This window comes from Pongo abelii, chromosome 8, assembly GCF_028885655.2.
Source record: "Pongo abelii isolate AG06213 chromosome 8, NHGRI_mPonAbe1-v2.0_pri, whole genome shotgun sequence".
NCBI lineage: Eukaryota > Metazoa > Chordata > Mammalia > Primates > Hominidae > Pongo > Pongo abelii.
Genome location: NC_071993.2, coordinates 105700577 through 105715443, shown reverse-complemented (window position 1 = coordinate 105715443; position 14867 = coordinate 105700577). Strand labels below are relative to the sequence as shown.

Here is a 14867-nt window from a genome sequence, read left to right as displayed (position 1 = left end):
AACACCACATTCCAATCCTTCAGCAAATCTTACTGGCTCAACCTTTAAAACATCCCCAGAAACCAACCACTTCTACCACTCTGCTGCTACCACCCTCGTCTAAGCCACAATGATCCCTTGCTTCAATTATTTCTCTAGACTCCTAATTTCCTTGCTTTCACCCTTACTCTTCCCATCCCCTTCAGTCTCTTCAGCTCAGCAGCCAGAGTGATGATTTTAAAATGTGAGTTGGGTCATATTCAAAACCATCTAATGGCTTCTATGTCAATGAGGGCAAAAGCCAAAGTTCTTATAATGACCAGTAAGGCCCTTCGCAACATGTCCCTGCTACCACTATGATCTCATCTCCTACTGCTCTCCCTCTCATTCATTCTGAGGCAGCTACACCAGCCTCTCAGTGTTCTTCACATTCATCAGTCTCACACAGGTCTTGGGCCTTTGCCCTTACTGTAGGACCCTCTGCCTGGAATTCTTTCCATAGTTATCTACCTGACTTGCTCCCTTCTTTCCTTTGGGTCTCTGATCAAATGATACCTTAATTATGATGCTTATTTAAAATAGCATACTAGCTACTATTAGTTCTATACTATCACCTACCCTGCTTTACTTCTCCTGCCAGCCACATTAAATGTAACCTCCATGAGTGTAGGGCTTGTTTTCTGTTTTGCTCATTGCAATATAAATGTGTGTGTAAGTATATATATATATATATTATATATATAGTGTTTAAAAATATATATATGTATATATAAATTACACATGCAGATGCTCCTCAACTTATGATGAGGTTATGTCCCAATAAACTGATCATAAGTTGAAACTGTCATAAGTCAAAAATGCACTTAATACATCTAACCTACTGAACATCATAGCTTAGCCTGGCCTACCTTAAATGCGCTCAGAACACTTACATCAGCCTACTGTTGGGCAAAATCATCTAACTGAAAGCCTATCTTATAATAAAGTATTGAATATTTCAAGTAATTTATTGAATACTATAATGAAAGTGAAAAACAAAATGGTTGTATGAGTATACTTGAAGTACGATTTCTACTGAATGGGTATTGCTTTTGTACCATCATAAAGCTGGCACTATTATATACTATATAATCTTCTTTTATATATGTATATCTATCTTCTTGTATATATGTATATATACAGATATATATGCATGTATATATGTAAATATACAGATATATATGCATGTATATATGTATATATACAGAGATATATATGCATGTATATATGTATATATACAGATATATATGGTGTAAAATAGTGCCTGTCACATAGTAAGTGCTTAATAAATATTTGTTGAGTAAATTAATAAGTTAATGAATGTCCATTTTTTTGTTTGTTGGATTGCTTGTCTGTTTGGTTTTTAAAGTGTCAAGTCCTACGGAAACTAAGAGAAATAATCTGTCATTCATATCTTAGTGTGAATTCATTGACCCTTATCTACATTTTCCTAATAGAAAACTGAGATTAGCTTTATTAAAGAAGTAGCTTTCCTTGGATCTTGCATTTTAAAAAACAAAACAATCTGGTGCTTCTCTCATTGCTATTTTGTTTCTTTTCTTCTTTTTATTGCCATAGAACTTCAATAAGTAAGTTGAATGTATCAGAATCTATTCCTTGTTCATCTACTCATTCTTTAAGTTCTCATCACAACCTAAATCTAATTTCTAACCTCACTGTTTGATTAATCTAATGGCTTTTTTTTTCTCAGTCCTTTTCCTTCTCAGTTTGTCATGAACACCTACTGTTATTGAACAGCACCTCTTTGCAACTGTCTTCTTTTGGGTTCCTTAAGACTGCATATCTGGGTTCTTCTTCTTCTCTTTTTGTTGTTGTTCTCCATGACCCTTATATGTGGACATTTCTTAAGGTTTTCTCTTCAGCCATCTTTCTACATTTTGCCCTTCAGAAATCTCAAGAACTTTCACAGCATCAACTGTCAGCACTGAGTGACACCCAAGCCTGTATACTTTTACATCTTTCTCAAGTCCCAGCTCCTCATCTTCAACTGCCCACTACCCAATGCTTCTTAGAATTATATGCCTGTGAACTGTCAATGCACCCTGACTAGAAGACATAGAGGCATTGGTCCCCTCTGGTGGAGGGAGTAGAAAGTCATCTTTGAGTATCTATTTGTTTTGATGGAACCTGAGCAAATTTTCTAAGGGAGATTACATGTATTGAGTATCTACTAAATTCTCTATATTCAAATGTATGTACTTTTCTAATAAACTGTAGAACATATGTCTTAGATTAGCAATAATTATTTTTTTTTGAGACGGATTTTCGCTCTTGTCACCCAGGCTGGAGTGCAATGGTATGATCTTGGCTCACTGCAATCTCCACCTCCCAGGTTCAAGCGATTCTCCTGCCTCAGCCTCCTAAGTAGAGTAGATGGAATTACAGGCATGTGCCACCACACCCAGCTAATTTTTTTGTGTTTTTGATAGAGGGGTTTCACTATGTTGGTCAGGCTGGTCTTGAACTCCTGACCTCAGGTGATTCACCCGCCTCAGCCTCCCAAAGTGCTGGGATTACAGGTGTGAGCCATTGTGCCCAGACTAGCAATAGTTATTTTAGACAGATCTCTCTTTTGCCTCTTTCTACTTCTTATAGGCCACTTTTATGCAACACAAAGAATTTGGGCCTTGAGAACTCTTTGGCATGATATTAAGGCAGAAAATTGCTGTGTGTTAGATGCTATGAAGGATATAAGATACGGTACCGAACTTAAGAAACTTCACAGTTTAACTGGGAAAACAAGTTGTTCACTCTGGAGAAGTGAATAAATCAAGAAGTAAATCCCAAGATAATATCATGTCACAGATAATATGTCACAGAGCAGTGAAATGGCAAAAAATGGTATAGCTCTTGAGTTTAGAGAAAGTCGAAATCACTTTCGGGAGGTTGGTGTGTTCAGGAATGGCGTCATGGAAGAGGCAGGACTTAAACTTATTCTTAAAGAAGTATTTCCCAAACTTTTAGCATTCTAGTTCCCAGTTTTTGCTATGTGAACAAATTATCCATACTGTTTCTCCCATACTGCTCTTTAGGTTGACACATTTTTTGTAAATACATTTTGCCTTGCCTTAAACCATCAAATCCATGAAATCACAGGTTTGATATGCTTTTGTGTTTGATGTGTGTTTGTGTTTCTACTACATGTGAAACCTGTACAGTAAAATACTCATTATATGGGAATAATTAGTTTTAGAAAAAGACCACTTAAATGGAATCAATCTATCCAAAAGGAATATCAGTCATTCATATTAAATTTTGATGCAAACATTTGATATGGATTTTAGTATATAATGAAACCAATAATTATGAAAATAAGTAATTTTATTAAATGCTTAATAGATTATAAGATGTCATTGCAACTATGGATGAATAAAATGTTATTTAATTGAATATTGAGTATTTTTATGATAATATTACTTTCATGACATGAATAATAGAGGACTTAAAAATGGACCTCTGTTGATCTTATAATATTCAAATTATTTTTTGAGTAACCTATAATAATAATTCTTAAATCTCAGGGAAACCTCTGGATAAAAGTTATTATATCTAAAGCTCATAGTATATTAGAATGACTATTGAGCTGTAAATATATAATTATCCAATATTGCCAATGTTCTGTTAAATAGTTATATTTTCCTTAGAATCTGTTTAGTGTGGCCAGTTTCTTAACCTATTTTTTGCAAAGTTTCCCTCTCCCCACAAAGGATACCAATTCTAATGGTATAGATAAAAGAAACTTCAGTTTTTCTTTTAAAAAAAAATCCTACTAGATTTTTTTTGTATCTTATACAAGTGGGTCTCAAAGTCTTAACACAAATTTCTGTTGTATCAGTACTACTGAGGTATGGTAAATGCAAGTCCTATTTGAAACTGAATAGGACAACTATTTTAGACAACTATTATTGAAAAGAAAAAAAGAGTAGTTAACTGTCTTTCTTGAAATTAATTTCATTATTTCCTTTTCATAAATTTGAAAATATTATAAGGCAACCATAATTTGTTTTTGTTAAGTAACTAGTTTAAGCCACAATGGGCTAAAATTTTTCTAAGGGTAGGTTTGTTAGGTTTAATTTAAATAAAGGTTATGAATTTACTTTAACTAATATTATTTTGAATATAAAATGTATTAATGATGTTGAATAGTAAAGCATGTAAAACTATACATCAAAGCAATATGAATAAAATTATAGCCTATGATACAATTTTATATGATACTTTGAAAAAAATTATTTTTTTACCTAATGGCATGTAGATAATTATAAAATTATTATATACTGGTTTCATGATCACTTTACTAAGCTATAAATGCATTTTAATTTTAATTGTTATTTTGGAACTAAAAATAATAATTAAATGTATTTCCTGAATGTGAAATTTATTCCTTTTGTTGTTGTTGTTGTTGCCCAATTACTCAATTCTGGGTAGAGTATGATATAAGTTGACATCGATTTTATTTCCAACTGAAATGAGACAATTTCTGTTCTTGTTCTTGGTGCTTCTTAAGAAATACTTTCTTATATACGTAAGATGAAAATGGCAGTCTTCCTATATCCTGCTTCAAAAACTGATAAAATATTCAACCCAATGATAATGGTTCTTTTTTAAAGGACTAAAAGATCTATAACAAAATTGATAATGGGGCAACTTGGACACTCTGCATCATCTCTTGCAGAACCTCTGGTGACCTCTTGTGGAACCCTAGTGTTTCACAGAACCCCATTTGAGAAACTGCGTTAGGTTTAACGGATACTAGGATAATATAAACTCTTCTACATAATTATTAATCTAAGAAGCTTTTTAAAACTGTGTACTACCTGAAGTCATGTTATCGATACCTTGGGATACACTGTGTAAAAGGACAAGTAAAATATGGATATGTTTTAAAAAGCAATAAGGGCATGACAAATAAGGAGAGCAAAGGTCAATGGGGCAAGGAGTTCTCTAACAAATAAACTGGCTGATATCAACACAGAACTCATTAAGAGAAATAGGGAGGCCTAAAGTTGAGGGGAAAATTATGGGTGAGTTGTAGAAGCCTTGAATTAAGGAAGAAAATCCACTGGTTTTGAGGATTGAGTAAAACTGGCTGAGAGTGACTGGGGGAAGATGAATTGGCCGGATGGGAAGAATCTAGAAGTAGACAGGCAAGTACAGAGATTACAGTAAGTTATCCAAGTGTAAATGACAGCCAGAAAAAGAATGGTGGCAATAGAAATGAAGGAATGAGATAAATAGGAGACACATGTTGATAGAGTTGATGGTATCTGGGATCAACCTGATAATGAACATATTTCTTTATTTTATTTTGTTTATTTATTTATTTGAGACGGAGCCTCGCTCTGTCACCCAGGCTGGAGTACAGTGGCGCAATCGCAGCTCACTGCAAGCTCTGTCTCCTGGGTTCACGCCATTCTCCTGCCTCAGCCTCCTGAGTAGCTGGGACTACAGGCAGCCGCCACCATGCCCGGCTAATTTTTTGTATTTTTAACAGAGACGGGGTTTCACCGTGTTAGCCAGGATGGTCTCGATCTCCTGACCTCATGATCCACCTGCCTTGACCTCCCAAAATGCTGGGATTACAGGCGTGAGCCACTGCGCCCAGCAATGAACATATTTCTAGTAGTGGTCATAGTATTTCCATTGTCAGAAATATTAGAAATCTGGACTTCAGTGAAAATTTTTGGAAATCATACTAGGCTGAGCTATTTTCCAAGACTCACCAGCCAGTTATCCTTCCTGGCCTTGTACCCTGACTATTATTTCTATTATGTCCTGTAGGAATATGGACCTAGCAGTGCCATATTGTCTGACTTTTCAAGGAAAATTAAGAAATTCAGCTACTTTGTGAAATCTTCCAATTTTTAAACATCAGCAATTCAACTTTTTGTTAAATAAAACATATGATGGACTAGATTTGGTTGCCAATTTGCAACCTCTGTCTGGAATTCTCTCTGCTGCCTGTTTTTTGTTTTTTGTTTTTTTTTTTTTTTTGGTTTTTTTGTTTTGTTTTGTTTTGTTTTTGAGATGGAGTTTCGCTCTTGTTGCCCAGGCTGGAGTGCAATGGTGCAATCTCGGCTCACCACAACCTCAGCCTCCCAGGTTCAAGCAATTCTCCTGCCTCAGCCTTCTGAGTAGCTGGGATTACAGGCATGCACCACCACCCAGCTAATTTTGTATTTTTAGTAGAGACGGGGTTTCTCCAGGTTGGTCAGGCTGGTCTGGAACTCCCGACCTTAGGTGATCCGCCCACCTTGGCCTCCCAAAGTGCTGGGATTACAGGCGTGAGCCACCCCGCCCGTCACTGTCTGCTGCTTTCTAAAGTCACCTTGAAATGTACCCAGACCAAAAGGTAATAGTCCCTTTTAGAAGCCTGTCTGTGTTATTCCTTATTAGTGGGAAGCTCATAGAAAGGCTTTTTATAATAGCTACTATTTTCCTTTTGTTGGAATGTTGATTTGAAAGTTACAAGCCTTTCTCTGCTTCTTCCCAGCCAGGTCTCTAGACAAACTTTATAACTTTGCTGATTGCTCTGGACTCCACCTGATATTTGCTCTAAATGCACTGCGTCGTAATCCCAATAACTCCTGGAACAGTTCTAGTGCCCTGAGTCTGTTGAAGTACAGCGCCAGCAAAAAGTACAACATTTCTTGGGAACTGGGTAATGGTAAGTAAGGATGTTACTTCCTCTGAATTGACAAAATAAAGGGGAAAAATAAGTTGGCTTGTGATATAGTTTCAATCAGACCATCTCTAGTACCCTGGCCCAGAAAACATTTGTGATGTTTGGCCACTGAGTTGACTATCCAAATGGTAAAAGACCAAATAGTGAAGGATAGTGTATTTAGTGAATACACACCATTTGCATCTATAGTTACCTCTAGTTACCTCATTCCAAATATGGGGAAAATGCCACAAAATGGGAAATATATAGTGATTTATGACTAACAAATTGATTTTATAACCTGTTTGCACAGCCTGAGCTGCCTTTTACAATGTGTGTTCTGTGGAACATTGGTCCTACAAGGTGATCCTTCTAAAATAATAATTGAAAAGAGCTTTGGTCAAATATATTTGAGGACCTTTATACAGTAAGTGAACCCCCTGAAGATTCACAGTGCACATTAGTATATAAAAGGCTATAAGAAGTTTTGTTGCAAAGAAATCTGTTTGACATTTTTTAACCCAGCATTTCTTAAACAATTTAACCAAGGCTAGTTTCAAGGGTGTGCAGCCCGTGCAGTCACATAGGGCCCATGCTTAGAAGAGACCCATTCTTGGCTGGGCGTGGTGGCTCAGGCCTGTAATGCCAGCACTTTGGGAGGCCTAGGTAGGCGGATCACGAGGTCAGGAATTTGAGACCAGCCTGGCCAACATGGTGAAACCCCAACTCTATTAAAAATACAAAAATTAGCCAGGCGTGGTGGCAGCCGCCTCTAATCCCAGCTACTCGGGAGGCTGAGGCAGGAGAATCGCTTGAACCCAGGAGGCGAAGGTTGCAGTGAGCTGAGATTGTGCCACTACACTCCAGCCTGGGCAACAGCAAGACCCCATCTCTACAAAAAACTAGAAAATTAGCTGGGCGTGATAGCGTGCACCTGTGATCCTGGCTACTTGGGAGACTGAGGCTGGAGGGTCACTTGAGCCTGGGAGGTCGAGGCTGCAATGAGCCACGATCATGCCACTGTTCTTGAGCCTGGGCGACATGGTGAGACCCTGTCTCAAAAAAAAAAAAAGACAAAAGAAAAGAAAATCAAAAGCAAAACAACAAAAAAATGACTTTCTTGACACCATACTTTTTTACAATTACTTTCTTTGGATATAAAATATTTCCCTAAATGTCCATAAATTGTAAACTCTGTAACTGATTAACATAATGATTACAGATTTTTACATTTATATTAACCATTGGTGAATCTAAAGTAAGAAAGAACTGGAGAAATTTTGAAGCTGGGACTCAAACTCTGGAAGTGTATATAAATTCTAGTCCAACTCCATTTCAGGGAAATGGTGTTTGTTCTTTAGAAAGCTATACTTAATCACAAAAATTACCTTAAGATAATGTAATACCTCTAATTGAATAAACACTGAACTACATTATGAACTATAAATGTGCTTTCCAAATACATCTTCCCATTTCTATAAGCAAGTAAAAGCTACTAAAATTAATTATTGAATCAATATTATATATTCATACCCATAACCTGACCTATATACATTCACATGTTATTCTTTTATAAGAATTAGTTATATGACTTAGTTCTCTGGAGCCTGTCTACTAAGTAATTTTGTAAACTCAAGTTTCTGACCTTAGAAAGTCAGAAATAATGATTCTTATGATTCTGGCAGCACAGCTTGATTAATGCATTCCCTCAATATTTATTAAGCTTTTAGCCTGTGTTTAGGTGGATAAATGTATGATGTATTTATGTCCTTTTTTTCTTTTTTTCTTTATTTTTTTTTTTACATGTGCATAACGGGCAGGTTTGTTATATAGGTATACATGTGCCATGGTGGTTTGCTGCACCCATCAACCTGTCATCTACACTAGGTATTTGTCCTGATGATATCGCTCCCCTACCCCACTCCCAACAGACCACCGTGTGTGATGTTTCCCTCCCTGTGCCTATATGTTCTCATTATTCACCTCCCACTTATAAGTGAGAACATGCAGTGTTTGATTTTCTGTTCCTGTGTTAGTTTGCTGAGAATGATGGTTTCCAGCTTCATCCATGTCCCTGCAAAGGACATGAACTCATTCTTTTTTATGGCTGCATAGTATTCCATGGTGTATATGTGCCACATTCTGTTTTTCTAGTCTATCATTGATGGGCGTTTGGGTTCATTCCAAGTTTTTGCTATTGTGAATAGTGCTGCAATAAACATACATGTGCATGTGTCTTTATAGGAGAATGGTTTATAATCCTTTGGGTATATATCCAGTAATGGGATTGCTGGGTCAAATGGTATTTCTAATTCTAGATCCTTGAGGAATCGCCACACTGTCTTCCACAATGGCTGAACTAATTTACACTCCCACCAACAGTGTAAAAGCATTCCTATTTCTCCACATCTTCTCTAGTATCTGTTGTTTTCTGACTTTTTAATTATCGTAATTCTAACTGGCATGAAATAGTATCTCGTTGTGGTTTTGATTTGCATTTCTCTAATGACCACTGATGAGCGTTTTTTCATATCTTTGTTGGCTGCATAAATGTCTTCTTTTGAAAAGTGTCTGTTCATATCCTTCGCCCGCTTTTTGATGAGGTTGTTTGTTTTTTTCTTGTAAATTTGTTTAAGTTCTTTGTAGATCTGGATATTAGCCCTTTGTCAGACGGATAGATTGCAAAAATTTTCTCTCATTCTGTAGGTTGCCTGTTCACTCTGATGATAGTTTCTTTTGTTGTGCAGAAGCTCTTTAGTTTAATTAGATCCCGTTTGTCAATTTTGGCTTTTGTTGCAATTGATTTTGGTGTTTTAGTCATGAAGTCTTTGCCCATGCATATGTCCTGAATGGTATTGCCTAGGTTTTCTTCTAGGGTTTTTATGGTTTTAGGTCTTACATTTAACTCTTTAATCCATCTTGAGTTAATTTTTGTTTAAGGTGTAAGCAAGGGGTCCAGTTTTCTGCATATGGCTAGCCAGTTTTCCCAAGGCCATTTATTAAATAGGGAATCCTTTCCCCATTGCTTGTTTTTGTCAGGTTTATCAAAGATCAGATGGTTGTAAATGTGTGCTGTTATTTCTGAGGCCTCTGTTCTATTCCATTGGTCTATATATCTGTTTTGGTACCAGTACCATGCTGTTTTGGTTACTGTAGCCTTGTAGTATAGTTTGAAGTCAGGTAGCATGATGCCTCCAGCTTTGTTCTTTTTGCTTAGATTGTCTTGACTATATGGGCTCTTTTTTGTTTCCATATGAAATATGAAATTTAAAGTAGTTTTTTCTAATTCTGTGAAGAAAGTCAATGGTAGCTTGATGGACATAGCACTGTGTCTATAAATTACTTTGGGCAGTATGGTCATTTTCACAATATTGATTCTTCCTATTCATCAGTATGGAAGGTTTTTCCACTTATTTGTGTCCTCTCTTATTTCTTTGAGCAATGGTTTGTAGTTCTCCTTGAAGAAGTCGTTCACAATCCCTTGTAAGTTGGATTCCTAGGTGGTTTTTTCTCTTTGTAGCAATTGTGAATGGGAGTTTACTCATGATTTGGCTCTCTGTGTATTATTGGTGTATAGGAATGCTTGTGATTTTTGCACTCTGATTTTGTATCCTGAGACTTTGCTGAAGTTGCTTATCAGCTTAAGGAGTTTTGGGGCTGAGATGATGGGGTTTTCTAAATATACAATCATGTCATCTGCATAATTTGCAGGAGATAATTTGACTTCGTCTCTTCCTATTTGAATATGCTTTATTTCTTTCTCTTGACTGATTGCCCTGGCTAGAAATTCCAATACTGTGCTGAATAGGAGTGGTAAGAGAGGGCATCCTTGTCTTGTGCTGGTTTTCAAAGGGAATGCTTCCAGTTTTTGCCCATTAGTATGATATTGGCTGTGGGTTTGTCATAAATAGCTATTTTGAGATATGGTCCATCAGTACCTAGTTTATTGAGTGTTTCTAGCATGAAGTGGTATTGAATTTTATCGAAGGGCTTTTCTGTATCTATTAATTATTATTTCCATTCTTTTGCTGAGAAGTGTTTTACTGCCAATTATGTGGTCAATTTTAGAATAAGTGTGATGTGGTGCTGACAAGAATGTATATTCTGTTGATTTGGAGTGGAGAGTTCTGTAGATGTCTATTAGGCCCGCTTGGTCCAGAGCTGAGTTCAAGTCCTGAATATCCTTGTTAATTTTCTGTCTTGTTGATCTGTCTAGTATTGACAGTGGGGTGTTAAAGTCTCCCACTATTATTGTGTGGGAGTCTAAGCCTCTTTGTAGGTCTCTAAGAACTTGCTTTATGAATCTGGGTGCTCCTGTATTGGGTGCATATATATTTAGGATACTTAGCTCTTCTTGTTGCATTGATCCCTTTACCATTATATAATACCCTTCTTTGTCTTTTTTTGATATTTGTTTGTTTAAACTCTGTTTTATCAGAGACTAGGATTGCAACCCCTGCTTTTTTTTTTTTTTTTTTTGCTTTCCATTTGCTTGGTAAATATTCCTCCATCCCTTTATTTTGAGCCTATGTGTGTCTTTGCACGTGAGATGGGTCTCCTGAATACAGCACACCAATGGGTCTTGACTCTATCCAATTTGCCAGCCTGTGTCTTTTAATTGGGGCATTTAGCCCATTTACATTTAAGGTTAATATTGTTATGTGTGAATTTGATCCTGTCGTTATGATGCTAGCTGGTTGTTTTGCCCATTAGTTGATGCAGTTTCTTCATAGTGTCATTGGTCTTTACATTTTGGTATGTTTTTGCAGTGGCTGGTACCAGTTTTTCCTTTCTGTATTAAATGCTTCCTTCAGGAGCTCCTGTAAGGCAGGCTTGGTGGTGACAAAATCCCTGTGTTTGCTTGTCTGTAAAGGATTCTATCTCTCCTTCACTTATGATGCTTAGATTGGCTGGATATGAAATTCTGGGTTGAAAATTTTTTTCTTTAAGAATGTTGAATGTTTGCCCCCACTGTCTTCTGGCTTGTAGGGTTTCTGCAGAGACATCTGCTGTTAGTCTGATGAGCTTCCCTTTGTGGGTAACTTGACCTTTCTCTCTGGCTACCCTTAACTTTTTTCCTTCATTTCAACCTTGGTGAATCTTATGATTATGTGTCTTGGGGTCACTCTTCTCGAGGAGTATCTTTGTGGTGGTCTCTGTATTTCCTGAATTTTAATGTTGGCCTGTCTTGCTATGTTGGAGAAGTTCTCCTGGATAATATCCTGAAGTGTGTTTTCCAACTTGGTTCCATTCTCCCCATCACTTTAGGGTACATCATCAAATGTAGGTTTGGTCTTTTCACATAGTCTCATATTTCTTACAGACTTTGTTTGTTTCTTTTCATGCTTTTTCCTTAATCTTGTCTTCATGCTTTATTTCATTAAGTTGATATTCAGTCTCCGATATTCTTTCTTCTGCTTGATCGATTCAGCTATTGACACTTGTGTATGCTTCACAAAGTTCTTGTGCTGTGTTTTTCAGCTCCATCGTGTCATTTATGTTCTTCTCTAAACTGATTATTCTAGTTAGCAATTCCTCTAACCTTTTATCAAGGTTCTTAGCTTCCTTGCATTGGGTTAGAACATGCTCCTTTAGCTCGGAGGAGCTTCTTAATACCTACCTTCTGAAGCCTACTTCTGTCAATTCATCAAACTCATTCTCTGTCCAGTTTTGTTCCTTTGCTGGCAAGGAGTTGTGATCCTTTGGAGGAGAAGAGGCATTCTGGTTTTTGGAATTTTCATCCTTTTGTGCTGGTTTTTCCTCATCTTCTTGGATTTATCTATCTTTGGTCTTTGCTGTTGGTGACATTCGGATGGAGATTTTGCATAGTTGTCCTTTTTGTTGATGTTGATACTATTGCTTTCTGTTTGTTAGTTTTCCTTCTAACAGTCAGGCTCCTCTTCTACAGGTCTGCTGGAGTTTGCTGGAGGCCCACTCCAGACTCTGTTTGCCTGGGCATCACCAGAGGAGGCTGCAGAACAGCGAAGATTGCTGCCTGCTCCTTCCTCTGGAAGCTTCATCCCAGAGGGGCACCTGCCAGATGCCAGCCAGATCTCTCCTGTATGAGGTGTCTGTCGACCCCTTCTGGGAGGTGTCTCCCCATCAGGAGGCACTGGGGTCAGGGACCCACTTGAGGAGACAGTCTGTCCTTTAGCAGAGCTCGACTGCTATTCTGGGAGATCCACTGCTCTCTTCAGGGCTGGCAGGCAGGGGCATTTAAGTCTGCTGATGCTGTGCCCACAGCTGCCCCTACCCCCAGGTGCTCTGTCCCAGTGACATGGGAGTTTGATCTAAAAGCCCCTGACTGGCACTGCTGCCTTGCTTTCAAAGATGCCCTGCCCAGAGAGGAGGAATCTAGAAAGGCTGTCTGGCTACAGTGGTTTTGCTGTGCTGTGGTGGGCTCCACCACGTTTGAACTTCCTGGCGGCTTTCTTTACACTGTGAGGGAAAACCACCTACTCAAGCCTCAGTAATGGTGGACGTCCCTCCCCCAACCAAGCTCAAGCGTCCCAGGTTGACTTCAGACTGCTGGGCTGGCAGTGAGAATTTCAAGCAGTGGATCTTAGCTTGCTGTTCTCCATGGGTACGAGAAATGCTGAGCAAGACCACTTGGCTCCTTGGCTTCAGCCCCCTTTCCAGGGGAGTGAACAGTTCTGTCTCACTGGCGTTCCAGGTGCCACTGGGGTACAAAAAAAACTCCTGCAGCTAGCTCGGTGTCTGCCCAAACGGCTGCCCAATATTGTGCCTGAAACCCAGGGCCCTGGTGGTATAGGCACCCAAGGGAATCTCCTGGTTTGTGGGTTGTGAAGACCGTGGGAAAAGTGTCGTATCTGGGCCAGCAAGCACTGTCCATCACAGCATAGTCCCTCATCGCTTCTCTTGGCTAGGGGAGGGAGTTCTCTGACCCCTTGCACTTCCTGGGTGAGGTGATGCCCCACCCTGCTTCTGCTCACCCTCCATGGGCTGCACCCACTGTCTAACCAGTCCCAATGAGATGAACTGGGTACCTCAGTTGGAAATGCAGAAATCACCCGCCTTCTGTGTTGGTCTTGCTGGGAGCTGCAGACTGGAGCTGTTCCTATTTGGCCATCTTGCCAGGGAATTGTATTTATGTTCCTTTATGTATAATGTATAAATGTGCATTTATATATTTTGATCCTGTATTTTTATGTGTATATAACAGGTGAAAGCCAAACATAAAATTCACTCACAGTCTTCACACATATTGTCAATTATTTATGAGGGTAGGTCACAGCTAAGAGCTTTAGAAAACTGTATTTTCAGAACATAAAATTTTGATAGGGAAGGAGAGGAGGGGAAAAGAGGAGGAGGAGGGAAAAAACAAGAAACCATATAGTCTTTTTACCTGCTTTCTTTTCTCAGTTTTCTCTTCCTGTCTGCTTCTCTCCTTTAACCTTCATCTTCCCAATTCTTTCCCCACAGACTCTTATCCAGAAACATACTCTCATGGTATTTAGTCATTCTTGCATTAACTATGTATGTGTGAAGCACCTGCAAAATATGCCAAGTGTGAAATGGGAGTTGGAGGAATCCTTGAATTCCTTCTCTGGCCACTACTTTATAGCTTGGCGTAACATACTATGACACAGAGTGAATATACAGAACAAAGAAATCCTAGTTTCCAGGGGTTTATTATCTAAAGGTAAAGTTAGGATAAACTTAAAACTATTAAACTATTAAACTCTCATATGCTAGAACTGGAGGAATCTCTTCTAGTTTGAAAGAAGTGAAGAACTGAATCAGGAAAATTGTTAAACCAACAAATAATATATAATAAAAGTATAAATTAATGCACAAATGTATTCATAAATTCATAGCTTACATTTTTAAGCACTTAAGTTAATTATCCTTTGATTATTAAGGGAAGTGAGTGAAGTTTGAATTACATTGGTTCTTGGAGTTCATTATCATGGTGGAGAATCATGTTCTCTCACTAAAATTCTGGTTACTGTCACAGTTAGATAGTTACAGAAAACATTTGTGAGACAGCTGCTGTATAAAGTCCATTTTCAAGCTGCTGATAAGACATACTCAAGACTAGGTAATTTATAGAGAAAAAGAGTTTAAAGGACTCACAGTTCCATGTGGCTGGAGTGGCCTCACAATCATGGCAGAAGGTGAAAGGCATGTCTTACATGGCAGC

The 14867-nt window shown here is 38.1% G+C and overlaps 1 protein-coding gene across 2 annotated transcripts in view; it reads left to right on the top strand.

Annotated features, from left to right (window-relative positions):
- The window catches only part of HPSE2 (heparanase 2 (inactive)), a 752987-nt gene that overhangs the window by 461968 nt on the left and 276152 nt on the right, over nucleotides 1–14867 (top strand). The window contains exon 4 of one of the 2 annotated variants that reach the window (XM_024253744.3): nucleotides 6533–6706. The exons of the other annotated variant lie outside the window; for it this stretch is intronic. Within the exon in view, the coding sequence (XP_024109512.3) occupies nucleotides 6533–6706 (174 nt within the window). The remainder of the gene's footprint in view (nucleotides 1–6532; nucleotides 6707–14867) is intronic. 2 annotated transcript variants of the gene reach the window in all.